We start from the raw sequence: 26,178 nt of genomic DNA, 5'->3' as shown, positions 1-26,178 counted from the left end.
TATCCCCTCGAAGACTATAACCCAGGCAGCCAGGAGAGATGGAATGTAGTCGTCAATGGCCAACGGCGGCAAGAATGCGGGAAGGAGAGAAAAGAAAGAAAGAGATCAAGACGTGTTTATTACCAAATTACAATACCAGATGATCGGCGCTAAATCTAGTTCGCGCAACTGCAAGTTACTGTAAGTTATCAATTTGAGAACTAGTGGCCGTTCCATCCTGGTACTGACTAGTCCTAATCGGGACTAATGCGCCCGAGATGGGATTGACTAACTTTGTATTTCGGCCCAGAATGGGAATTCCATGGTTCAGGGCCCGTCATTCCCGCCAGTCAAGGGCAACCGGATTCTTTCCCAACATTCAGGAATCTCATCTGTCATGGAAAGGGTTGCCGGGGAAAGTTGGCCCTTTCATCAGGAAGTTGATTACTGACTGCGTAAGCAAGTGTATACGGTAACTGGGCCGGACCTGCGTCGTGTGCAGCAGCAGCTCATCACATTATTGGAAGGAAGACCGCAGCCACGGACGGGGATCGAGGGGATGCAGTATAACTTCAATTCGAGGCAGCATCCATGCAGGTGCCGCCCTTTCTGGACCTGGCAATCCCACCGGGGGATTTTGGACTCTAAAATTGATTTAATGCATTCCGCCATGTCGTTGCACTCCAAACCCTCCTGTAATTACTCTCCCTCCTGCAGCTGTAATGCCGCCGTCACCCAGCAGGGAAAATTAAGGTGATTCCATTCTGGTGCAAAAAGGGGAAATTCAAGGAAATTTAGGGAAGAAAAAGCTTGGGTTCATCCATGCATGTAGGACCGACTTGCCCACTCGAGGGATTGACATTGTTTGTTCACACTCTGGCTGCCACACACCCTCATCTCTCTTCCATTCTCCCATTCTCCCATTCTCCCATTCTCTTTCTTTACACCTTCATTTTCTTCTTCTTCCTCCTTCACTTCGTGCGCTGCCCATCCCTTCCTTGAGCCCTGCGTCACGGCTGTCTCTGTCACCATCTTCATCTGGGTTCCAATTCGCGTGCTTTCTCTTTTCTTTCGCTGTCTCAACTTCTGCCTCCGCGATATTCTTCGGCTTGTGAGCGATTCAGCGGTTCACTGCTCCTTCTTTCTTTATCTGCCCAATTACATTCCTGTCGCTCATCCCACAATTCCTTAGCTACAAGTAATATCGCATCAGTTCAATCCATTCGTCAGATCAATCGATCCTCGTGCTCAGCTCCGGGGTTGATTATATGCACTGGCTCTAGGATATAGGCGGGCATCGGACAATCACTTTCACATTCATTATCGCATTGGCACACCCGATATTTATCGCGCCTCCATTGTCACTCATTACGACTAAGCAGTTGACATCCCTCGTCAATCACATTTGGGCTTGCAGTGAAATACCTGGTCTCCAGAGGGTGGGCATCTGCCTGACCAGGTGGAACACAAAGGACGCGAAGTGGAGGACGTGTGATATAGCAAGCTAGAAGGGATCTTGGTATACTGGGTAACCGCTCCTTGACACCCAATCTGCTTAAGCACGATTGAGCTTCAGAATTAGCATACAAAAGCGTCCAGTCCGGTCTCCTCGAGGCGGACCTTCATTTCGCAGGATGTCCGAAGAGGCGATCTTGCGCGAGACACCTCACATCCGTGTCAATTCGGGCCAACATGACCCATTCGCCGACTCCGATGATCCCTACGTGTCAGTACCGCCCCAGCAGATGGGGCGGTCGTTGACCCCCGGCATGGTGCAGTCGGCCTCTGAAGCCACGTTCCCGACGACATGGGGCTCGCCCACTCCCCAGGAATCAACCGAGCTTTTGATACCCCCGCGGCCCTACCGCGCCAGAGAGGAACTGCGGTCTCCCGAACTGTCGATTCGGTCCTCGCGACGGACGAGCTGGAGCTCAGAGGCGGTCAGCTATGATGCCAGAGCTTACCTGTACAGTCGTTTCGAAGATTCCCGGGCGCCCTCGCGTGCAGAAAGTGAAGGGGATGACGTGAACACTCAAACAGTGACGGAAAAGTACAACATAATGCCAACAGAAGGATTATTATTGTTCCCGGAGGATGTTGAGAAGGATGACTATATGCATAATCCCGATCCAAACGACAAGGACATTGTGTGCGATGTATGGAATAAGCGGGGTTTGGTCAATCTGGGTGGGCTGCTTCTCATGACGGTGGGCTTTGTAGTGTTATTTGTCGCCTACCCAGTGATGTGAGTCTTCCATGACTTGCTGGTCTCAGCGCCGTGCTCAAATTAGACGCATACTGACTGGTCATTAGAACTGCCCTGGGCGGGATATCAAAAAAATATGTGCCGACATGTGACCCAGCCGATACTCTGTGTCTTGACGTTGGGGATCGATCGGGTCTCACCAACTTGAGGACTGGATTGATAGACCCTGACACACCCGAATCAGCAATGACAAAGAAGACAGTGGATGGGAGGGAATGGCAGTTAGTGGTGAGTCAGGAAGAAGATGCTGCGAGCTACAATAGTGAATAGTCATTGACCCGGTGCAGTTCTCTGACGAATTCGAAACCCCTGGCCGAACATTTTATGATGGAGATGACGCCTATTATCAGGCCATGGATTTCTGGTACGGTGTGACGCAGGACCTGGAGGCTAGTACTGATATCGTCTTCCACCAATGCATCGCGACTAACCCCTTGATAGTGGTATGACCCGGATGCTGTCACGACGAAAGATGGATCATTGGAGATCCGATTCGATGCGTTTACCAACCATGAGCTTGGCTACCGTTCGGGAATGGTGCAAAGCTGGAATAAGCTGTGCTTCTCTGGTGGACGCTTGGAAGCCAGTATCTCCCTGCCCGGAGCTGGAGATGTATCTGGATTCTGGCCCGGGTTCTGGGCGATGGGCAACCTAGGCCGCCCGGGCTATGCTGCGACGACGGATGGCACGTGGCCATACAGCTACTACGACGGATGCGATGCAGGCATTACGCCGAATCAAAGTTCTCCAGATGGTATTAATTTTCTTCCAGGCATGCGTCTACCGGCGTGCACTTGTGACGGTGCCGATCATCCCACCCCGGGCAAATCCCGTGGCGCCCCGGAAATCGATGTGATCGAGGCCAGTGTAGGCCCTCTGAACAACAATCCAAACGCTTTCATTGGAACCGCGTCCCAGAGTTTGCAAATGGCTCCATTTGACATCTGGTACATGCCTGACTACGGTAGGTGCCTAACGCTGCTGACAACATGCGCCTGGTCATACCTGTTCTAACAACCTGCAGATTACACTGCCGTGTACGACCCTCGTATCACCGAGATAAATTCCTATCGGGGCGGGCCGTACCAGCAGGCTATGTCTGGCCTGACCAACCTCAACAACCGCTGGTATAATGGGACCGAGTACCAGGTCTATGCATTCGAGTATACCCCGGGTGCGGTAGGCAACGTGACCTGGTTCGTGGGCCAGGATAAGACCTGGACCCTAGACGGGCGAGCTATTGGTCCCAACGGCAACGTTGGACAGCGAATGATTCCGATGGAGCCGATGTCGATAGTTATGAACCTGGGTATGGCATGGAGTTTCGCTCCAATCAATGAGACAATCCGCGACATAATGCCTGGATTTATGAGATTCGATTATATCCGCATATACCAGGATCCAGACAACATCAGTGTCACCTGCGACCCGCCAGGCTATGAGACGACCGAGTATATTGCCAGCCATGCAGAGGCTTATACTAACAATAACGTAACAACATGGTATGCATTTCCATTCCCAGGACATTGTAGCACGGGGTTTCTGATATATAGCAGGGGTAATGCTGGATACGACTGGCCCACGAATTCTTTAATGAACGGGTGCTGATTCTTCCGACGGGACGCGGGATTCGATCTTCGAGCAATTACCTAGCGTTTCTGGAAACACCAGATCAGTTTCAGCCGGTCTCTATTGATACAAACACCGCACGGCTTACTGGCATGCTCATGGTGCCGGTCATAGGCGCTTGCGAGTCATTTTAGCGGCATTATCCTTTGGCGTTGACGGCGTCTTTTCGTCCTTCGAGCTGGTGATTTGGGGTCTGACATATCGCATCTTGATCTTCACTTGTAATTTATGCAAATTTCTTCGCATTTTCCCCAGTTGGTATGTCGTGCTGGGATGTTTCGTGCTTTAGCTTCATAGTATAGTGGCTTCTTCGGATGGGAGGGTGTTTGAGTGACTGGGATGGAGACACCGAGGGGATGGACGTGGGTTGTTCGAGCATTGAGCGAGTAATGATCGAACATATAGAGATACTCGATAGAAATGAATACCAATGAACCATCTGATCGCGAGTCATGGCATCCTTCGCAGTGAAGCGGTTCGTAAAAGTGACCTGTCAACCCGCCATGTAGGGCAGCCCCGTGACTAAGCCGCGCTACCATTCCTTCTCCGCCATCGTCATCCTCTCCACTCTTTCCTCTCTCTCTTCATTCAGCTTCGCGCCAGTTCTTCTTCTTGCGAACCGCAGCACGACGGGAGTATTGACTTGTCTAATCCTGCCGGACGGGGTTGAACAGTACTTTTACACCGAACAGTCAACCAAGCAGCTTCTGTCAGCTTCAGTTCGCCCATTCCTTCTGATCGGCACCGGAGCTCGATTTGTACTCCGTACTGTGTATGCACTGCGGAGCTTGTGTCGCTCTACCGAATAATTCTGAGCACGAATCACACGCGCCTACAGCTCACAGCACTTCCACTCTGTCTATCGACATACCAGCATACTTTCTGCACTTCTTACATATACCCGATCCTACTTACAACTCCCAACCATCATCAATTATCCCCGTGACTCCTATCAGCGCGCATTACGCATAATCACATGCTAAACGGAGCAACTTGAACGATACCCGCTCTGCGCATACACCACACACAAACAAAAAACGTACCCCCTCCACACACTACCCCCAATCACAGCTCAATCTCAATTGCTCAACGAAAAAGAAACAAAGAAAAGAAAATGTTCAACCCCAACATCCCCACACCCAACCCCGGCCGTCGCCAAGGAGACCACATCGTGATTGCCGACGATGACGAGGATGAAGAACTCGAAAACGGCTACCCGGAAGAGGTCTACTTCCAAGTATTTGAAGGCGACGAAGACGCTTTAATCCGCGAACTCGACCTCGAAGAGAGCGAATCGGCGGAGGACGACGACGATATGCAGGTAGAGTACTCGTTACAGTCTTCGCGGCCTCAGTCGGGTATAATGGGGTTTAGTAAGTACTCACTCACTCCCCCACCACAGCACATAGCAAGCAAGCACCTCACAATCAACCATAACCACCTTGATTTCACCACTATTATAACAATTCAATGGGAAATAAGAGAACCCCACTAACAAACCAACAAGCCTACCCAACAACACCAACCCCTAACCTAGGCCCAACTCTCTACCAAACAACCCTCGACCAAGAACGTCAAATACGCACTCGCCTCCGCGAAGACCGCCACGCCGCGTTATGCGTCCTCCTAGACAGGGAATTACTGACCATTCAAGCGTTGGCGCATCAGGAGGTAAGAACTTCCCCCCTCCCCACTTCTTCCCCATAAATGCATCACTAAACAGTATGAATGAACAATGTACAGACCCTCCCCCAAGCTCGCCGCCGATTTCTATCCCGCCTTCTCGCCCCCCAGGACCCCGAAGCCGCGGCCTCGATCCGCGCAGACCGGTTCACGGTGCAGCATCCCAGCACGAGCAGTATTGCTTCGTCGTCGTCGTCGTCGTCGTCGTCGACGGTTGCGATGATTGTGCCGCGACAGGTGGTGGATGTGTATGAGGCGGATGATGCGGGGTGGAGGAGGCCGATGATGGAGCGTGCGGGACGAGGGGGATCGGTCAGTGCTAGCGGTGCTTGGGGGATGCAGTCGTCGCCTGCGTCGGTGGGGTCGGGGTCGATCTCCGGGTCTGGGTCGGCGGCGTCGAAGATGAAGGGGAGAATGGGGACGCCGGATCGGGTGGGGAGGGGAGTGAGAGGCGGGAGGGGGTTGCAGCAGTCGGCGTCGTATCGGGAGAGGGAGAGGAGGAGGGGGTTGTTTGAGGGGTAGTACTAAGTAGATGTTAAGCTTCTCTTACGGGTTTCATTCTAGGTGTATTATTCACATATCCAAACAATGATTCAGCGCTGCGTTTGTGTACATACAAATCCTATCCAAAACCATACCGTACCATATTCCGTCAATCCGTAAGAAACATACTATACAAGGAGGGTTGCGACTCAGGCATAACATGCAAGGTAACCAATAGCAATAAATAATGGCAAGCAAACAAGCAACAAAAGATGGTGTCCAGGGAAGAACGCAGGCACAGGCGCCCAATCATCTATAGTGGTGTATAGATAGATCTCCACAATACGACTCAAGTCAATGAATGCATGAGCGTCTGTGTCTTCCAATGCGGATCCATCGTACTAAAAAGGGTATCTAATAGACCAGAAATGCGGCCTGAATCTCAATACATCCTCCCAAAACACAGGGGGAATGCCAGCGCATCACTTTTCAACAAGTATAAAAATGGTAGTAGCACCTTTCCACCCACAAGGCCTGCAAGGGGGCCGACCATGTCACATGCTGAGCCAGGGTATGACAAGGTTTCGTGGCTTATAGTTCTCTAGAAGTTCTGTCCCCACTAGTGCCCCAGTCTAGTGCGTCGGCATGGGCGTGTTGACTGGGCGAGGGTAAGCGCCAAGCAAATTGCAGCTACTTTATCCACGCGTCTCAGCGTTGAGTAGAATTGCTGCATCTCCAACTTGCTTGCGTTCGGAAACTTCCCGATTGCGCATCCGCGCGCTTTGAATGTTCATCGGCGTCAATCCTTGGGATGGTGGTGGATCCGGTTCTGTGTAGAAAGGATGCAGTCGGTGGGAAGTGGAGAACCGGACACGACCATCCCTCATGACTGGTAATTGTCATTGCAGGGGCTCCGAGCTCGAAGAGAGCCGGTTGAGATGGAGATAGACGTCAGTGCCATACCTAGTGTGTGTGGTTAGTCACCTTGGGTCGTTCACATTTGTCGGGACCTTGGCACTCACCCTTCCATACTGATCAGCTTCAGATCGCCACCAAAGTAGCGAGCATACAGTCGACTAATCGGCAGACCGTAGCCAAAACCGGCCATGGGAGCCTTGAAGTCACTCTTGTCAAAGTCGGGATCAAGGCTAGGAGTTTGCTCTACGGTAGTGTACATGTACGTCCAGACCAAGGGGATGGCGGAGCGAGGGATGCCACCACCTTCGTCGGAAATCTTGATGGTAATGTCTTCTTTGCCCTCTGCGATGATGACCTTGGTGACCGGGAAGGCATCCTTGTCTGCGCCGTGGGCTTCCACGACAGCACGCAAGGAGTTCTTCAAGGTTTCAAAGAGCATATGGGACAAGTGACCCGGAACATACATGAAGTTCAGATCTTCCTTGCAGACAAGTTGCACTTTGGGTGCATCAAAGAGACCATAGTAATCCTCACAGACGAAGCGAGCGTTGTCGATAGCCTCAAGGGCTACCTCGCGCACATTAGTTTTCGTACAGATGATACCGACATAGTTTGGTTGTCGCACATGCGTTTGTTCCGTTAAAGCAATATGTTGACCGATCAACATTCGTATACCAATCCGGGACATGTAAAACCGATCGAGGAAGGACTGTACGGTGGAATCAATTTGCAGACGTTGGCGCTTTCGTTTCCATTCAAGGATACCTTGAGCCACGGTAGTGACAACACTGTCGTGTCTCCGCTTGATATGCTGCAAAGTCTTGGCGAAGCGTTCATTGTAATCATTCAGTTCCGGGGGCCAATCTCCATGGTCATCAGAAGGAGCATAGTATCTTCGGCCCACGGCGGCGCCTTTGCCGTTGCCGTTGCCGTTCAACAGGGACGAGGGTGACGAGCGATACTGTCCTTCACGGATGCTAGGGTTCTGGGTTGTTTCGGAGAGGATTCTCGAAGTGCCTCCGTTGAGCCTCCCCGGACGGAGCAGACGAGTCTTGACTTCCTGGGTTAGAGTAGGTCGAGGGAGGTTGATGATTTCCTACGTTATCACATGTCAGTCATCACCCGAGAACCAACCTCCAGCGGGTATGAGTCATACCTCGAACGACTGTGCGTACCAGTCCTGGACCTTCTTGATAGATGGCATTTCACTGAGTCCATCTGGAAGTTCTCCAAGATCCTGGACCCGATGAGCGAGACGTATTGGGAGTTCTTCGGAAAGGAACTGTGAGGCGCGAAAGAGGGTGCCTGGTGAGGGGGAAAGATCACGAGGTTAGCGGGGTGAACACTCATGAAGTTGAAAGAAAGAGAGGAGTGCTTGTAAAAGAAAACAAGAAGACTTACCTGTGGAGGGCCTATCTCCAAACTGCACCATCTGCCGGAGAGAGACACCAGTAGCAGGGAAGCTGGCATAATGTCTGATGGTGTTCATCAGACTCTCCGACGGCTTCCACATGATGTCAACGCGAGGATCAGGCCAGACGGCCTGGAATAGCACTCGATACAACCAATGTGAATTATACAGGCGCTCCAGGTTATTGAGAGCAGCTGGTCGAATAGCTGGTCAGTCAATTGTGAAAGTTGGTAAGGAGTGAGAGAGGTGAGAGAAGGACTACCGAGGTTGAGGGACACCTCCGCTCGCAGGCGAGCTCGGAACGGCGGGCGGTATGAAGATCCCCGGAATGGTGCCTCGCAGAGAACCAGGAACTCGGGTGGGCAGGAGACAGAGAGATATATACCACCACGGGGACAATATAGATATAAAAAAAAAAGAACAAACAATAGCCAAGAAGAGATCCTACTTTTCAGACCGATCGAGACACTTTGGGGGGGTGTTGGTGGGAAAGTCGAGAGAAAAAGGAAAGAGAGCACGGGCGGAGGGAAGTGGGCAGACCGACCGGTGGAGGAATGACTCTTTTTGGATGGGCAGCTGCGGAGACTGAGACTCTCAATTCCCGGGGAGTCAAGGGTCACGTGTGCTGGTGGGGGGGCAGTTGCCGTCTGCGATCCCGTGCTTGGCCGAGGATGTTGCTATTTCCTCTGCCGATTCGGAGCCACTCTTTTATAAGGATTCAAGAAAAGGCCCATTGCACCACCCGGTCTTAGGGAAAAGCAGGAACACTCCGGGCTCAAATACTCCGTGAATCGCCTGCTCTGCTCTGCTCTGCTGGCGGACAGACAACATCGCAGATCTGCCCTCTACGGAGGAAATTGGTCATGGCTGGCCATGTTCCATTCACCTCCCCCTCTTGCCTCATCGCGCAGACCCTTTCAGCCGACTGTGTCTGTGGGGATGTGTCGATGTGACCCTTGCTGCTGCTGGTGGCATTATATGCACCTTCATCTTACTTAAGCTGATATTCTCCGGGCCTGGGTAGTCACTGTAGTGTGTGTCAACTATTGACTAGTCAAGAAATAGTTTAGTAGATAGCTGTAGTCACGAGCAATAGGTCGACGCACACGGGATTGCCGGTGTCAAGTTGAACCTTTCTCCGGATCTCCCCTTCGTCCGAGGCTGGTTCGAATCCGGGGCACGCGCACACTCCGACTGGCCAGAACACCATCCAGCAAGAGTAATAGTAGTTAGGTCTAGAGTCCCTTGTTCCTTGTCAGCCTCGGATTTGCTTCTTTGTCTCTCCCCTCCATCTTCAAACGCAGCTGGCTGCTTTTGTCAAGGTACACCCTGATTAGGTTCACCCCTTCCCGCGGGTGTCCCCAGTGATCCGTGGTTCTTCATGAGGTCCTCAACAAGCTTATGTATACCCGTGTACACCGGCTCCCAATTAGTAGTCAGTAACTCTCTGGGGAGTTTATCGCTGGAGTTTATCGCTGTTGGGATTGGCCTCGTGACCACTCCCCAAAGGGTCTGGATGAATAGAATTCTAGTCACCTGCCACGTTGATGGCTAGCAACACTTGACGGGAAGCTGAACTAGAAACAAATCGTCTCATGAAGGGAAAACAAAAAGTGCAGATGTGGTAGAGGACAACATCCCTCTTATGACATAAAATAAGACTAAGAATTATATTGTTATGGACGTATGCTCGTGGTTCTATCTCGTATTGTCCCTGCATACGAAAAATGAAGAAAGTTCTGGGCAACCATCTGCTGGACCGCCACATCGTGGCTTTGTACTTGGGTTCAATACCGCTAGAACTTAGTCACTGGACGGACACAACAGTAGGAAAAAGCAAAAAGACCCAGGTGGAATATTTAAACGACGGCCGCAGCAGCGAAGATCCTCGTGGTGCATCTCCGATGGTTAGTCCACTGACGGGGAGAGCCAATCAGGCTAGGCCGCGTCCTGATAAAGATGAGCGAGGATGAGAGACGACGCGACGCGGTGAGAACTCCTGTCACTCCCCAAACCCGCTGCATAGGGCTGGAAAAAGAGGCGGAGCAACAAGAAGAGAGAAAAAAAAGAAGAAAAAGTAAAATTTGGAAGAAGAAAAGAAAAAAAAAAGAAAATTGAGATGAACGGTCATGGAAAACGGATGCCCAACCCAAGCCTTTCAGGCAGGTGGTGACTCCTTACCCATCATTGCGTCGTCATGATCTTCTGTCATTTCTGCTCTATCACTTTCGAAGAAAGAAGAAATGTGAGTCTGCGAGAGATGGAGCCCGATTTTCCACACACACACCCACCCACACAGCACACACACATACCCCCGTCGATGACAACCCACCCACACCCCCTGTCATTAAAAAAAAGGTGACCATGGACTGGCTCTAACTAAGGCCCTTGTTCGTCCCCTAAAGGGGCTCCCTCCTCCCCTAGTTAGCTTGCAATTACCGGGGCCATAGTTCAGTTAACTCCAGCTGGCGTCCCTCTGGTCTCACATTCAATTCTTCGCATGTCCTTTCCGCCCGAAACCTTCTTGAACAGTGGAGTCTTGTTAACTTTTTTGACACCTGTCTGGCCCACCAACCGGAGAACTAGTCGTCACCTCGAGTATCTGCCCGTCAGGTTATCTGACTGGCCCTCATCTCACCGTACGGTGTGAGTTGACCGTTTTAAAATCGCCGAGGAAGCACCGGCAACTCTTGGGTTGACCCTGAGTTCAGTTTCTCTTTTCCACGGGACTTCTCTGGGTGATACCGATACTTTTATTTGTGTTTTTTTTTTTTTTTTTATTCGGTTTCAGATTTGGTGTTGATCTCACCACCTTATCTTGGGCCTCAACTTCTTATTTTCTTTTCATATATATATATCACTATCATCATACTATATTTTTTTTTCATTTTTCTATTATTTATCTATTTCTTTTTGATCGATTGTGTGATCTGTGACAGATCCCGAAGTGGTCGGGAAACGCAGTGATTACGATTTAGAGGGGCAAACTTTTCCATAATAGGTGAGTGGAAAGTGTCCGATTTGATGTCACGGACCAATTTCTTCCCCCGAGGCTTGTTATTATTTGTGTGCGGGAGTGGGTTTCGTTGCCATTCTTATGTGTTATGATGATGGCTATAGCTCATCCCGGGCTGTGGACTGATGGATCGGGACAAGAAGGGAGGGGGTAAAATGGATCCATCGACCAGTTTGTTTACATGCAGTGGAAGGATGGCTTGTCCCAGGATTTTGTTCCAGCGGCTTTGATTGAGGGCATGTGTCGGTTTTTAGTTGTTCGTTTTTTATTTCCGTTACCCTGTGGGTTTATTGTTCTAACCCAAAAGGAACAAAAAAAAATTGGGGTGCGAAAAGAAAAATGATGCAAACCGGCATTGCACGAACATCAAAAACCCTCGTCATACCTTTTTTTTTCCTCATTTATTATATTTCATTACTAGTATTGATTTATGGTCTCTGAAATTTTTGTGTGTTTGTGTGTGTATTCTGGGTTTCTTCTTCAATCCCTCTTCTGTTGGGATTCATTCTTCTAATTGTCTTTTTTATTTTCTTTTTTTTCCCTTTTCATAGATTTTGATGATTAGTTGGCTTTTTCTTGTTTTGGATCTCATATTTCTTTTTCCCTTTGGCAATTCTTATTGTTAATCTTCCCGATTGCACTGGAGAAGGCGTTTACCAGACTATCTGGCTGGGTTGTTGCTGTGCACTCACTCATTGGCAGGAACCCGATAGAGAGGATCCGCAAACCTTCCCAGCATTGCCTTTTTTGCGCTCATGCTGTTGAAGCCGAATCTCTGCCCTTCACTGGCCCGGAACCAGTCAATTAGCCCCTCCTTCATAATTACTACTTGCCCCTCCATTGCCTTCTAGGTTATATTTCTGTCACTCTGTTGATCCCATTGTGTGTGTGCGTGTGTGGTCCTGTCATTGGAGCCTTCGTATTGGTTAATATTCAGGGGAAAAAAGAGGACCACTTGTGAGCCAAGCCAGAGGAGACCAAACAAGACAGACAGACAGACAGAAGTGAAAAAAAAGAGGGGAAAAATTGGAAGAGAAAGAAAAAAAATAAAGAAAGGAAGGGGAAAAAAAGAAAATCATAAAGCCTGAAAGCAAACCAGTCAAACCAACAGAGCAAAAGACTGGGTGGGAAGTAGAAACCTGCTCAAAAAGGAAAGAACGAGAGGCCACTTGGTGGAACGGATTTGGGGCAACCGTCGACTTTGACTGAAGGAAATCTCAGGTGGCAGGGAAAGCAAAGTCACGTCCAGTTAGGACTAGGAGAACAGAAAAGAGAATCGAAGCAAAGAGAGAAAGAAAGCAAGGACGAAGAAGAAGAGAGTGAGAGAGAGACGGAGAGAGAGAGAGAGAGAGAGAGAGAGAAAACAGAGAGAGGCACCAATTCTTGGGAATAATATCATCCCAATCGGAAGGAGACATCTAAAGGCCTCCCTCCACTCTTCAGCTACTCCCCCTCCCATCTTACCCCCCCTCTCCTTCTCTCGTGTGGTGATTGTTTATTTCCTGCTTTAGGAAATTAGCAGTCAGTGTCTCCAACGCCACAACTCTTACTATCACTTCTAACCCCATCATCATCACCCATCACCATCAACCTCTACGTGCCTCTCTGATTACCTGTTCGGGCGAGTCGTGCCAGAGAAGACGGCCTGTCTCCGGCCTCAAACCACACAAATCACAACCCCCCTCCCTCCCTTCCTACTCCGATACTATCTACTATCCTATTTGCCCCCTCTCGGGGTGCTTCCCCTGGCTGGCCCCATTACGTTGGCTGGGAATCCTGCCTGATTCCGAGACTTCAGCTTGCATTGTGACTGGATTAGCCCTGGGCAGTCAGTCACCTAAGCAAACAAGGGCTTCTGGTACTTCAGCAGATGCATCTTTCCTGACTCTCCTTTCCCCCTTGTACTACCCCTCCAGCTGCATGTTCATGTAAACAAACCCAATATGTCTCGCCGTCGTGCCTCTCACAGCGAATCATTGGGACTTTCATCTACTATGAACGAAGCTCTTGCCTATCCTTTCTCCGGGATGCAGCAAAGCAATGCTCCACAGCGACGCGGCCCGATCGAAGGGCCCAACGGTCGACGCTTGATTCGTAGGGTCACCTGGCGATCCTCCACGTACAAGTTGATGGCTTGTCTGTGGGTGTTGGGTGTCTTTTATATCGTCTGGCTGATCCGGGATGTCTTCTACTACCCCTTCTACGCCTCTTCCAAACAGCCTCTCACCCCCAAAGACACGAATGAGTAAGTCCCTGGATGCCTCTCCCTGTCAGTTTCCTTGTTTTTGCCCCCTTCTGGTTAACCTCATCGTTTCCTCTGGTCCAAGAACCAATTACTCATCTGGCCCCGTCTTGTACATAGTTTACTGGCTCCCTATGTGGGTCGTCAAGAGTGCGACATTTCTTCCCTGTCCCTCTTCAGCCCCCCTCAGCCCGGTGATGGCGAACGTGCTTCAAGCAATCCATACTGCCAATCTCGTGATGCCCTGCTCAACGCCATGAGCAATGGCGGGCGTCACGGCTTTGACGCTGCGTATACCTCTCAAGGCAAGTGCCAAATCGATGGTCTTTCTTTTCTCGTATCGGACACTTCGGCTTCTCGGAGGGGCTCCAGAGGGGCAACAATTGCTTTCTTGACACTCAAACTGACCTTCCCCTCCAGGATGCTCTTATCGTTGGTTCACTAGCGCCGAAGTATGCGACATTCTTCGGAAATTCGATGGAATCGTCTTCGTGGGTGATGATACCTTGGCCGATGCCTATGCAGGCTTCAACATTCTTTTGCGGGAGGACCTGGCCACTGGATCCCTGAGAGAGTGGGAGATAAACAAAGGACATGGCCATGATTGCCGATGTGAATCCCAGTTCACCAGTAGATCGTGCCTACCTCTGCGGATTACTTCGAGTGATGAGGTATACGCCCAAGAAGGAAGCAGTGCCCCTCGCAGGCCTTACGCTTGTTCATCCCGTAAGCACCCCCAGCATCCTAGTCACCATCAATGCTCACATATGGGCTGGATTGCTGACAATGCTTCTTGCTCTCAGGTATTCCTCATGCCTTCCTCGCTACAGCCAGTTCTCCTGCCCCAAGGGGTGTGTATGACAAATTTCGTCGAATGGTCGCCCGAGGAGTTGGCCGGAACAGACCCGTTCCCGTGATCCTGAGTCTTTCCCTTTCCACATCCTATTCCCTGTCTACAGCTAAAAGCAGCATGGATGAATGGCTTACACTGGCTCAGGCCAGTGGACGGAACACCCCTTTTCTCTGGGTAGGTCCGACAGCTCCTGGGCTTCAAAAGGACTCGAGGGACAACATCCACGCATCCAGCTGGCAGTATTCACAAGACACCGCCCAAGAAGCCCGCAACAGAGGCTTGGATGCTCTGGGAATGTACAATGCGACCCTTCAAGCTGATAGTTGGGATGGTAAGCACTACGGAGAGAAGGTAGCTTTGATACAAGCGATGATGGTGAGTGAAGCTCTGCATATTTTGCCACCAAGTACTTTCAGTAACAGCCACTTAGGTTATCAACTGGCTGGCTATGCTCTGAATTGATGACGGAGTGGTGCTGTTCCATCCGTTTCAAGGTTCCCTCGAAACTAACTACGGTATTGGATGTCCCTAAAACGTGCACTCTATTTAACCCAAATCACCCTCAGGTATTCTGAAATACATGTTGCCTCATCTCAACAGTGACCGACAGCGTGTCTATATTTCGCTGCTTTTCTTGTCCTGTATTGTCTTATCTGTCAAACCTTGACGTCTCATGAGAAGTATGGTTTCCGAGCCAGATTGCTTTTGATGGATGGGACAGGTGTTTTCTTTTCCTACTTTTTCTTCTCTTTCTTCTCCTTCTTCTTCTTTCTCTTCGCTTTTTTTTTTTTTCTCTTTCGCTCTACCTTATTACATCGCGCACCCTCATATCTATTTCACTGCATTTTTCTTCTTTTGTTCCTGTTTCATCATGTAACCCCGCAGCTTCATCCACACATCACATCTGTTTGTCTGGTATTTAAATGGCCAAGGCGTTATTGACATTTATCATCATCATCATCATCTACTACTGTGTCCATGTTTTCTCGATTGAACCAGTCACAATACATTACACTGAATTTATAGATCACAGATACCCGCAACCGGAAAGATTCACACATTAACTTAGTAGTAGTTTATTTTGCATACCGTGCCTTTGAATAAAGCCTGGGGACCTGTAGATACAATGTTGCAGTAAAATTTCTCCCCACAGTTTTGAGTTCTGCCAAAACTCTGTTTTACCACAGCCGACTGGTTGGGCCGTCGGGGCTGCAGCAGCAACTTCCCTGCCACTGCGTTCTAGGCTTCCGATAAGGGGACGGAAAGTACAATGGGTATGTAGTATGTACCTCTCCGCTAGACAGGTACATCGTGTAACGTCACTTAAACTGTAAACATAGAGACCAACAAGGAGAACATTTATTCAACGTGCATTATTAACATCTCGTATCATTTCATCAATTATATTATCTATACACATGGTCTTTTAGACTGCTGGAATCTGCTTAAACGGCCTTTTAGTTTTCATCCGTTTTTGGTCAAATCAAGGTACTTGGAACAGATTTCGCTGGCATGTCGCATGACTAGATTTCGCTTTTGTGTAGGGAGATTGTGGAGGAAGAAAAAGCCAATTCGCTCCTGTCCGGCCTACCCGCTCGGTATAACTCCATGACGTGTCTATATGTGCGCGCGTGCGGAAGAAACTATACGTAGAGGGCAGAGGTCTCGGCCTTGGCGACCTGGGCCTCGTAGGGTTTGAGAGCCTCCTTCACTTCAGTGGAGAGGAACTTCTCGACCTGCTGGGGAGCACGGCCGACGAAGGTGCTGGGGTCAAGGAGAGCATCAAGCTCATCCAGGATGGGGGCAAAGAAAGCAGTGCGACGGACGCGGTCGAGCAGGTCGTTGTTCAAGCCGAGCTTCTTGACGTTGTCGGCGGCTTGGTGGGAGAGGACACCTGTTGTAGCGCAAGAAGTTGTTAGGTTAGGGCTAGCTAGTGTGGGACTGGATTGGGGGGCCGCGCGACGTACGGATTTCCTCGTGGGCGTCCTGACGGGACAGACCCTTCTTCACACAGGCCATGATGATCTGTTATGCTATGGTTAGTATTATTGGAAGACACGGTTCTGGACGCGGAAGGCTTACGTTCTCACTATAGTTGGTCTCTTGGTTAGCTGGAGCTTCAAAATGGGGGGAGAGGCGTTTGGAACTTACGTGGCCATGAAGGGCAGCTCATCGTTGACATGGCGTCTGATGACTTCGGGGTAAACAACAAAGCCGGAGGTGACGTTGTCTAACGGTTGTCAGCATCGGGAGAGATGAGTGGAAAAGGCGCTGAAAACTCACTCAGAAGGATGAGACAGGCATCGGCCGAAAGGAAGAGTTCGGGGATGCTGATACGGCGGATAGCACTGTCATCCTGTTCATGCCGTTAATAAATGAAGTCGGATAACGAGAAACATCTCGCAAACTTACGAGAGAGCGCTCGAACCACTGAGCGGAGTAGGTGTCCAGAGCATCCTTGGGGAGGTTCTGAAGGTGTCTTCCGAGAGAGCACAGACGCTCGGACCGCATGGGGTTACGCTTGTAAGCCTGCACAGACCAACCACGTTAGTATTTCCTGTAGCTCTCATTGGTCCTTTTGAATTTTTTTTCCCTCACCATAGCACTGCTACCAATCTGGTCCTTCTCGAAAGGCTCCTCGACCTCCTTCAGCATGGCCAAGTGACGGATGTCAATGCCAATGCGCTCGCAGGTAGAGCCGAAAGAGCCGAGGGCATTGCCAACATCGACATCAATCTTACGGGAGTAGGTCTGGGCGGAAATGATGTACGCAGACTTGAAACCAGCCTTCTCGGTGACCAGCTCATCCAGCTGCTCAACCTTGTCATGGTTGCCCTCGAAGATTTGGAGGAAAGAGGCCTGAGTACCGGTGGTACCCTTGACACCACGGAAGCGCAGGTCATCGCGAGCCCGCTCGAGGTTCTTCAGGTCCATGAGCAAGTCCTGGATCCACAGGGAGGCACGCTTTCCGACGGTAACAAGCTGAGCGGGCTGTCCGTGGGTGAAACCCAGGCAGGGCAGGTCCTTGTACTGCTTGGCGAAGGCAGACAGCTTGTCAATGACGACAGCAAGCTTGGGAATGAGGATATCGAGTCCGTCACGGAGGAAGATCAAGTCCGCGTTGTCGGTGCAGTAGCAGGAGGTGGCGCCCCAGTGGATGATTCCGGCAGCGGCAGGAGCGACTTGGCCATAGGCGTGGACGTGAGCCATGACATCGTGTCTACGGCGCTTCTCCTCCTCAGCAGCAACCTTGAATTCGTCGTCCTGAATAGTGAGGTGGGCCTTCATCTGCTCAATGGCTTCGTCGGAGATCGGCAAACCGAGCTCTGTGCGGGTTAGTCGAGCAACGGAAACGGGGTGACAAAAGCACGACAATGGGCAGTATGGTTTACCTTTCTCGGCCTCGGCGAGCCAGAGCCACAGCTGTCTCCAGGTAGAGAAACGGTTCCTGGGAGAGAAGAGATACTTCATCTCGTCGCCTGAAGATTGGTGTCCCGTTAGTCCGATATCGCACTATGAGGGCAGGAGGTCGCCCGAGGTGTTATCGGGTAACTTACTGGAGTAGCGCGAGTTGAGAGGGGTCTGGTAGACATCGTTACTGGCAGACATCTTGGCCGTGAGGAATTGAGAAGATTGTAGAAGGAATTGAGGGAAGAGGAAAAGGGGAAAAGGCGGAGGAGGGGCGAGGCGAAAGTTGTGCGGGATGACCAGCAAATTTCTAGTGGAGTGGATGAACGCGGCGGGGTCTCCGCTTATCGGTCACGTTATCGCCGGAGTTGCTTATCACCACATGACGCCCAAATCGTGGGGGAGGACTTTTTTTAGACACATATTATCACATTAGAAATATAAGAAGGTAAGGTAGGTATATATCTAAAATTTCCATCCTCATCCAAGCGCCGCCAATTGAGCCGACAAACTGCCTTTGTCGTATTTGACATATTTGCCTCGTCCCTTGTCGATCTCATGATAGCGGTCCCAGAATCGGGCATAGAGTGGCTCAAGAACAGCCTGGACCTCTCGAGCCAGCACCCCGCGCACCTCCCGCTCCATATACAGTGCCTTGTGGCGGCCCACCAGTTCATCAAAACTAGCATTGAACGCTTTGAACTTGTCCTTGATAGCGTCCTTGTCCTTAGATGAAAGTGATTTGACAATGGCGGCGGAGTCGACGACACCTCCAGATGCCGGTCGTGCTGACCCACCAGAGCCCCGAGAGGTATACTGCACATCCAGAAGATAGTGGGAAGTTTCTTTCCATGCATCGAGATACGTCGAAGTGGCCCGTTTGCGGAATGTGTCGATTCGTGCAATGCTGTCGGCAGAGCCAAGGTATCGGGCCAACTCAGAACTCTGACGGATGGAGCGATCCACTGTACAGAATACGTTGGACAAGAAAACACCCTGGACTGCCTTCGAGCGGTGAAGTGCCCGGCTTCGAGCTTCCAGGGCGATCATAAGAGCTTCAATCATATCGAGAATGAAGTGCGATAAAAGGGTCATGCTGTCCGGGCTGACATCCAAGGGCGCCGTGGGCGCTGCATTGGTCGTGGACCGCCAGTTTCCATCTCCCAGAGATGTCAAAATCGATGCGAGCGGCCCCGAATAGCCCGTCAGGGTAGTAAGGGAGCTCATGACTTCATTGACAAGGGGAACAGACCCGCCATCTGGCGGGAGCATGGTAATCCCTGCGGCCTTGCGTTTTGTCTCCTCCAATAACTCCGAAAGCGACGATTTTGCCGTCTCTCGAACCGGCCTGAGAGCCTCGATGAAAAGGCTTTTCAGCTCCCCTGTTTTCGACTCCACACGGTACGACATGGCAGTAACAATCTCGATGATCTCGAACGCCAAAAAACAATCCGTCATGAGGTTTGCCCTGATATACTGGTTGAGCTCTCGCAAGGTCTGCGCATATTCGCCCAAAGCGGAGCGGCAAGTTGCCTGCAAAGCCAGTCCCCGTTGATCACCTGTAAAGACCCGCACGAGAATATCATGTTCTGCATATATAAAGCTTTCTAAAGCGTTGGAATAGATCCCGATACCGTTGGTGCCTTGCCTGTAGGGACCGTCGGCAGCCCGTCGTTTGACAGTATTGAGAGATGCTATGGCCAGGTTCTGCAAGCTCGATGTGATATATGGTCCGCGAATATCGGCGTAAATTTTGAGAGCGGGGTTTCCGCCATCACCCCGTTGCGGCCCATAGCTTGCTGCAGAGCCGATAGCCGAACATACCGGGCCTAACTCCGCGACAGTCTCATCAGGTAGCGAGGGGAATGAGAGTTCTACAGCGAGGCGCAAATCATTAGTATCTCATGTTTGAGTGAGAGTTGTGTACTAGGCACCGACCTTTAGTTAAGTAGTGTAATGGTTCGATCGGATTAACGTAGTCGCTCAGTGTGCCGCGGAGCATGTCCTGGAGCTGGGAGTTTCCAAGCACTAGCAAAGAAGTAAATTCGGAAATAGCTTTCTGGTTTGATCGTAGATTGGTTGAGTTGAGGTCGACCAAGGCCTTTTCCACGCGCTTCACAGCAGAGAGGTATTGCGACAAACCGACGGTCTGGGGGCTGAACGGATGTCAGCCAAACATTCCCTAAATTAGCCCGAACCCGCGAAGATGCTGCATACCTTGATCGTATAATTCCTTCTTCCTTGCCCTTGGCATCCAGAGGTTGGCGGAGGCGTTCAATGGCTTCATTGACCTTATCTATGTTGCTGTTGGTGATCTGTAGCGATTGGGTATTGCTGTAAATGGGCCCGATCGCATGCTTCACCACATTGCCCCCGGTTTCCAAACGATTCAGAGAGCCTTGAATCTTCTTCGTAAGGAGTTTGAGCTTCTCGAGGTTGGCGTATAACACCTCGACCTCCGCGCTCTCCTCCGCGTAGGCGGCGTTCCTGGGAGCAACCATGGCTGTGAGGATTCGACCTCGATCGGCGCAGGTCCCACTAGTGTGTCAGGCAATCAGGGATTCGTAACCGGAATCAGACACTCGCGACGGAAGGAGATGATGTCATGTCTTTGACCCTGGCGGTCAGGCAAGAGAAGAGAAGAAAGAGGGGAAGGACAGCAAAAAGAACAGCTGGCCGATGAGGCACCTGGCCTCATGAAGCAAGCATACTAGTAGGCGAGCGAGAGGAGCTCAAGAAGCAAGCTTGTGGCCCTTCAATCTCCCCCGGACAGAAGAGGGGGCGCTAATCCCCATCCAGCAAGTTCGGCCCGTCTGCGGTGCCGAGGATTTCCTGGATGCGCCCCACGTGACATGTCGTCATGTTTCCGGCAGATTCCCGGCGCGTCTTCCAGCTCCAGCTTCGCTTTAAGAATGGAGTCCGGCCACGATCGTCGTGGCCTGGCCGCCATGGCTTCATCACTTGCATGTTGCTTCCCGCCACTTCCCCAATCCTACGCGGTACCCATTGCAACATGGGGGCTGCCAAGGCACTGCGTTTACGCTGGATTGTTCCTCCTACCCTCTTGATTGCCTTAGGCGGCGGTCTCCTCTATACTACGAGTGGCCGAACTCAGTCAAATAAGCAATTGCTCCTGCAGACCGGCCCAAAAGGCTTCTTCTCAACAAGCTCAAACCCGGGCTCTGATAAACGGTCGGATAAATCATCCGGAAGCTCCGACTGGAACCCGTTGGGTCATGGCTCCAAGGAATACCCGCACCATGATGCAGGCTCGATATGGACGAATGTGCTGCAAAAGTTCGAGGGGGTGAAGCAGGCTGTGGGCACTCCCGACTGGATTGAGCTCGACAACATCAAAAACTACATCATTCCGGACTGGACCCGATTGCTTCCACTGTCGGTGCAGAAGCTCCAGCGCGAGCTCTCCATGGCGCCTGGCTCCCTTGCAGACGATATCTGGCACGAAGCTCACGACCCAGACATCAACCCAGAAATCCTCCGCAAGGCCAAAGTTCGAGTTGGGGATACACTCTGCAACGAAGAATTGGCGTACAGACAGAAGCGGCAAAAATACGCAACCGCGGCGCTGGCCTCTTATCTGGACATCCCTGAAGATGAGATACATCCGGACGATGTTCCCATCATTGCCATGTGCGGTTCGGGTGGCGGTCTGCGTGCGCTTGTCGCTGGCACCGGCTCGTACCTCGCGACTCAAGAAGCTGGCCTATGGGATTGTGTTACCTATACTGCTGGCGTTAGTGGCAGTTGCTGGCTGCAGACCCTCTACCACTCGTCCATCACGGGGCGCAATTTCAACAAAATGGTCGACCATCTGAAAAACAGATTGGGAGTCCATTTGGCCTTTCCACCGGCAGCCCTCAAGCTACTCACCAATGCTCCCACAAACAAGTATCTTCTCAGCGGCTTGGTCGAAAAGCTGAAAGGTGATCCCGGTGCCGATTTTGGCTTGGTGGATATATACGGCATGCTCTTGGCTGCGCGGTTGCTGGTGCCCAAGGGAGAATTAGGCGTCTGTGATAGGGATCTGAAGCTATCGAACCAGAGATACAACCTCGCCTCCGGAGCTCATCCACTTCCCATCTATACGGCTGTCCGCCATGAGATTCCTGTGCTCGAGAACCAAGAGAACCCCGAGAAACGAGAGAAGCCAGAAGATTTGATTAAAGAGTCGAAAAGCGAGGCATGGTTTCAGTGGTTCGAGTTTACACCCTACGAATTCTTCTGCGAGGAGCTCAGTGCAGGAATACCGACATGGGCGCTGGGAAGACACTTCCACGGTGGAGTCAATGTTAAACCTGAAGAGATCTCACCCATCCCTGAGCTGCGCGTTCCCGCATTGATGGGTGTCTGGGGAAGTGCTTTCTGTGCTACACTGTCTCATTACTACAAGGAGATACGGCCCGTTATCAAAGGCATCACAGGCCTGAGCGGCATAGACTCCCTCATCCAAGGCAAGACGAAGGACCTAGTACGAGTTCACCCGATTGACCCAGCCACCATACCAAACTACGTACTCGGCATGAAAGATCAGCTGCCACCGTCCTGTCCAGAGTCCATCTTCCGAAGCCGTCATCTCCGGCTCATGGACGCAGGCATGAGCAACAACCTCCCCATCTACCCGCTCCTCAGACCTGGCAGAGACGTCGACGTCATCATCGCCTTCGACGCATCAGCCGATATCAAACAAGAGAACTGGCTCTCCGTTGTAGACGGATATGCTCGACAACGAGGTGTCAAGGGCTGGCCAATAGGCGCCGGATGGCCCAGAGAAGACGAGCAACTCAAACAAACCGAAGAAACGCTCCGTCAAGCCCAGAACATCTCCCAGAAAGAGCTAGCCAACAAGATGGCCGAAGCCCAGGACAAGAGCAAACCCAACAGCCCTACCACCAACCAAAATACTACCTCAAACAACACAGCCACCACCCCACCCACAAGTGCACAAAATAAAAAGAAAAACCATCCCTCCACCTCCACCGACCTCGACTACTGCAACATCTGGGTAGGCACCACCCAAGAAATGGTGTCGGGCCAAGAACCCCCACCATCCAAGCGCCTCTTCCACCCACAAGACACCGACCACTCCGAATCCGACTTCCACCTCATGCGCCCAGACGCAGGCATCGCCGTCGTCTACTTCCCCTTACTCCCCAACCCATCCGCTCCAGAGCTGCCCACCAGTTCCTCCCTTCATAAGTCCCGCACTCCTGCCCGCAAATCCGAAAATACTTCCAAAGCCCGTGTCTCCGACCCGGCTAAGCCTCTGACTCCATACCCTGGCACCATCAACCCAGACGTCGACGACTTCCTCTCCACATGGAACTTCGTCTACACGTCGGAACAAATCGACTCGGTGGTCGGTCTTGCGAAGGCGAACTTCGCCCAGGGCGAGGATCAAGTCAAGCGTGTGGTGCGGGCCGTGTACGAGCGGAAGAAGAATGATCGGTTACAGCGTGAAGAACGGGAATCGAGGCAGCGGATGGAGGGGTTCGTGCCGCTGTAGGATTGAATTAACTTTGTTGGCACGATTTGCATGTTTGGCATATCCTGTGGAGTTTGTTGGATTGAGGAGATATGGAGTTGAAATGAGATTTGCGGGGTCTGATTTCCTGTTTCGTTCTTTTACTACTAGCAAGTTCAAGCAAAGCATTGTGTGTGTAGATAATCTACTGTTAGATATGCTAGTATGGTGTGATATGATATGATAACCTCGATATGTATGGTCATATGCTTGAGCCCTTTCTTTTCCTTCATAGTCTAAATTGTATCGTTTCGTTATCGGTGATTATTGTTTATCATATCCAAGTTCTCCATAAAACTAGTATATACTCGTAGGGGTTCTTATTAAAACCTACACATTATCAAGCACGGGGATACATGCACCCTGTGGGGGGGGGGGAATTACCTGGTCATTCGCTGTCTGTACATTCGTATTCGTATACCTGTATCGTGTATCATGTAGTATATACAAAATCTCGTAACTCAGACCAGTCCAATTCAGTCGAACACCTCCCTCCTATACATATAACGGTGAATACAGATTAGGGGATTGGTTCATATACATTGGACCAATTTCCCCCAAGAAGAGTAACTGTGCTATTTACCCTCGTTAACAGACGACCACTCTTTCTTTGTATCTTTCTTCGCCTGCGAAGGTGCAGCAGAACTTCTCCCCGACTCGTCCTCGCTACTTCCCGCAAGACTCACGTCTTTGCTTTCGTCGGTTTGCTTGCGCAGACCCAGCTGCTTGCCTAGTCCTGGTATTGAAGACACGGCGGAGGCGGCAGCGGTGCTGAGTTCTGAGAGGAGGGGGTGGTCGTGGTCGTGCTCGTTAGTAGTATGTTTGTCTTTATGTTTATGTTTGGTTGAGCTGCTGTCTTGTTCTGATTCGAGGTCCTTGTCGGCTTCTAGCTCTTTAGATGGAGGTGGGGGAGGTGTGTTCTCGTCGTCCTGGTCTCGTGGAGAGTTGGTACCAGAGTTGGAGCCAGTGCCATGAATGTGCCAGTCCGGTGGCTGAGTTTCGGGAATTGGTTCACCGGGCTTGGGCTCGGAGATGGGTCTTCCTGTGTCGGGGTGGGCGGTGCCTGGTTGGTTGGCGTATCGCCAGACGACTTTCAGTCGGTCTAAGGCTTTCACACCCTTGCGCGTTGTGCCTTTGATGCCGTCGAGGGCCTCCCATTCGGCTTCGAAGACGCCGGAGTCGTGCTGGTCGCCGCCTTCGAAGTAGGCGTTGAACCAGACGTGCGCGATGGACGTTACCATGGCCCAGCCGGTGTAGGCGGCCTTGCTGCGTCGTTCGAAGTCGATGTTTACGTCGGAGGTGGGGATGCTGATTGGGGACTTGGGACGGAAAACGATGGCGGAGAGGTGTTTCGGGGGAGTGTCTGTCCTCGTGGGGGAATCGGTGGATGGGTGAGGGCTGTCTTCTGTACTGGATGGAAATGTCGCAGCGGATTGGGGTTGTTTCTTGTTGTTGTTATCGGTATGTCCGTTTGGGACTGGGTCGAAAGGCATCGTCTTCGACTTCCCATCATCGACTACCGTACGTTCACTCCGATGAAAGAGGTGATACTTCTTGATCTTCTTCCCCTGGTCCTCAAACCCCTCTACCGCGACCTTGACACCATCTCTCAGCCCCCACACATGCACCTCGAGGATCTCCACCGGCCGCTCGATATACTTCTTCCCCATCTGGTTCGTCCATTGATCCACGTATCCCACCCACCGTAGCTGACTGGGGATGCTCACCCCAGCCCCGAACCCGACTCGCATTCGCCGCTCGGTAAATCGCTGCAGTGCATCGTCTGCCTTCCACCCTTCCTGGCTAATCAAGTAGCTGCAGGCCACCGTACCGCTGCGGCCTTTTCCAGCCTTACAATGAACGACAGCAACTCTGTCTTTCTTCTTAGCCTTCTCGTCTTTTGTGTCAGGCTCATCAAGACGATGAATCCAATTACGCATACTGCCCGTCATGGCGGGGATGAGCGCAAACGGGGGTGGATGGTGATCGGGCCATGGGTAATGATGGATGCGATTGTAGACCTCCGAGTCGGGATAGCCGGTACCTTCGGCGCGAAACTCCCATACACACCAGTCGGAGTCATGTTTCGAGTCGAGGAACTTGACGAGCTCGTCCAGGGGGTTTCTGTAGGCGCGTTGCGGATAGTTGGAGGAGGGCCCGGAGGTTGCGATGACTGTAGGCGCACAGCAGGAGGTAGTGAGTTAGTAGTAGTTGGGAAGAATGATAGGAATGGTGGCTTACTGTTATCAGTCACATAGCACAAGTCTAGACCAGCTTCAGGATGTTGTAACCGGGGACCGGCAACAATTTGCCGGAGGATCGACGCCTACGTAGCTCCAGTCATTACATGGTCAGCTACTAATGAGGATCAGGAAGCGGCTGGAGAATAGTAGTGCTTACCATAAGATCAAGCGACGTGGAATTTCTACTCGAACTGATCAGGGGATATTCAGGAACATGCAAGGGGGGAGAAAGACAGACCTGAATCGTGAGGGGATCGTGGCGGAGACAGGGTGGCCAGGCGAATGACGCACGGGTCAACCTGGCGATTCTCTTGGAAAATGGATGGTCCAGATAGACTGGAGAGACCTGTGCAAGGTTATATATTCCATGTAATTGTCATAGAATGAGATAGGCCAAGCATGAGGGTGATTGACAGGGGAGAGAGGCAGTGCAGCTGCTACAAGATCAAGCTTGTCGGGGGAAAACATTGTAAGAAGGCCATTCATTCATTGCAAGGGTCGGGAT

At 51.3% G+C, this 26,178-nt stretch overlaps 8 protein-coding genes across 8 annotated transcripts; 4 read left to right on the top strand and 4 right to left on the bottom strand.

The window, feature by feature from the left end:
• Positions 1 to 1,613: 1,613 nt before the first annotated feature.
• Positions 1,614 to 3,853, top strand: BO87DRAFT_304863 (SKN1/KRE6 family beta-glucan synthesis-associated protein; the record flags this gene model as incomplete). Its single annotated transcript, XM_025619298.1, has 6 exons — positions 1,614 to 2,224; positions 2,293 to 2,473; positions 2,533 to 2,649; positions 2,687 to 3,209; positions 3,270 to 3,747; positions 3,802 to 3,853. 6 exons carry the CDS (start codon positions 1,614 to 1,616, stop codon positions 3,851 to 3,853), a joined length of 1,962 nt encoding a protein of 653 aa, XP_025481629.1.
• Positions 3,854 to 4,988: 1,135 nt separating this feature from the next.
• BO87DRAFT_424432 (uncharacterized protein) lies at positions 4,989 to 6,072 on the top strand (the record flags this gene model as incomplete). The annotated part of the gene is made up of 4 exons (XM_025627230.1): positions 4,989 to 5,247; positions 5,382 to 5,545; positions 5,618 to 5,849; positions 5,900 to 6,072. The coding sequence occupies 4 exons, from the start codon at positions 4,989 to 4,991 to the stop codon at positions 6,070 to 6,072; spliced, it is 828 nt and encodes a 275-aa protein (XP_025481628.1).
• An 867-nt stretch (positions 6,073 to 6,939) lies between these two features.
• On the bottom strand, positions 6,940 to 8,471 carry BO87DRAFT_385218 (PDK/BCKDK family protein kinase; the record flags this gene model as incomplete). Its single annotated transcript, XM_025624712.1, has 4 exons — positions 6,940 to 7,003; positions 7,063 to 8,054; positions 8,115 to 8,263; positions 8,360 to 8,471. The coding sequence occupies 4 exons, from the start codon at positions 8,469 to 8,471 to the stop codon at positions 6,940 to 6,942; spliced, it is 1,317 nt and encodes a 438-aa protein (XP_025481627.1).
• A 4,595-nt stretch (positions 8,472 to 13,066) lies between these two features.
• BO87DRAFT_18037 (uncharacterized protein) lies at positions 13,067 to 15,063 on the top strand. Its single transcript, XM_025618401.1, has 5 exons — positions 13,067 to 13,630; positions 13,748 to 13,932; positions 14,048 to 14,353; positions 14,431 to 14,855; positions 14,911 to 15,063. The coding sequence occupies exons 1-5, from the start codon at positions 13,329 to 13,331 to the stop codon at positions 14,935 to 14,937; spliced, it is 1,245 nt and encodes a 414-aa protein (XP_025481626.1). The 5' UTR covers positions 13,067 to 13,328; the 3' UTR covers positions 14,938 to 15,063.
• A 785-nt stretch (positions 15,064 to 15,848) lies between these two features.
• Positions 15,849 to 18,177, bottom strand: ade13 (adenylosuccinase ADE13). Its single transcript, XM_025622965.1, has 9 exons — positions 18,038 to 18,177; positions 17,873 to 17,959; positions 17,079 to 17,806; positions 16,893 to 17,009; positions 16,764 to 16,836; positions 16,632 to 16,710; positions 16,563 to 16,569; positions 16,448 to 16,505; positions 15,849 to 16,374 (listed from the first exon to the last, which is right to left on the bottom strand). Exons 1-9 carry the CDS (start codon positions 18,087 to 18,089, stop codon positions 16,124 to 16,126), a joined length of 1,452 nt encoding a protein of 483 aa, XP_025481625.1. The 5' UTR covers positions 18,090 to 18,177; the 3' UTR covers positions 15,849 to 16,123.
• Positions 18,178 to 18,306: 129 nt separating this feature from the next.
• On the bottom strand, positions 18,307 to 20,602 carry BO87DRAFT_331390 (EXO70 family protein). Its single transcript, XM_025620335.1, has 3 exons — positions 20,106 to 20,602; positions 19,827 to 20,044; positions 18,307 to 19,762 (listed from the first exon to the last, which is right to left on the bottom strand). Exons 1-3 carry the CDS (start codon positions 20,387 to 20,389, stop codon positions 18,369 to 18,371), a joined length of 1,896 nt encoding a protein of 631 aa, XP_025481624.1. The 5' UTR covers positions 20,390 to 20,602; the 3' UTR covers positions 18,307 to 18,368.
• Positions 20,603 to 20,811: 209 nt separating this feature from the next.
• BO87DRAFT_375157 (putative phospholipase A2 (PlaA)) lies at positions 20,812 to 23,629 on the top strand. Its single transcript, XM_025622964.1, has one exon. The coding sequence runs from the start codon at positions 20,902 to 20,904 to the stop codon at positions 23,410 to 23,412; it is 2,511 nt and encodes an 836-aa protein (XP_025481623.1). The 5' UTR covers positions 20,812 to 20,901; the 3' UTR covers positions 23,413 to 23,629.
• Positions 23,630 to 23,831: 202 nt separating this feature from the next.
• Positions 23,832 to 26,117, bottom strand: BO87DRAFT_331385 (putative phosphatidylinositol-3,4,5-trisphosphate 3-phosphatase). Its single transcript, XM_025620334.1, has 4 exons — positions 25,912 to 26,117; positions 25,831 to 25,855; positions 25,672 to 25,756; positions 23,832 to 25,603 (listed from the first exon to the last, which is right to left on the bottom strand). The coding sequence occupies exons 2-4, from the start codon at positions 25,831 to 25,833 to the stop codon at positions 24,006 to 24,008; spliced, it is 1,686 nt and encodes a 561-aa protein (XP_025481622.1). The 5' UTR covers positions 25,834 to 25,855; positions 25,912 to 26,117; the 3' UTR covers positions 23,832 to 24,005.
• Positions 26,118 to 26,178: the final 61 nt, after the last annotated feature.

The sequence above is a fragment of the Aspergillus neoniger genome (assembly GCF_003184625.1).
Source record: "Aspergillus neoniger CBS 115656 unplaced genomic scaffold BO87scaffold_10, whole genome shotgun sequence".
Taxonomy (NCBI): Eukaryota; Fungi; Ascomycota; class Eurotiomycetes; order Eurotiales; family Aspergillaceae; genus Aspergillus; species Aspergillus neoniger.
The sequence above is the reverse complement of the archived record's forward strand: the minus strand, read 5'-3'. Positions and strand labels throughout refer to the sequence as shown.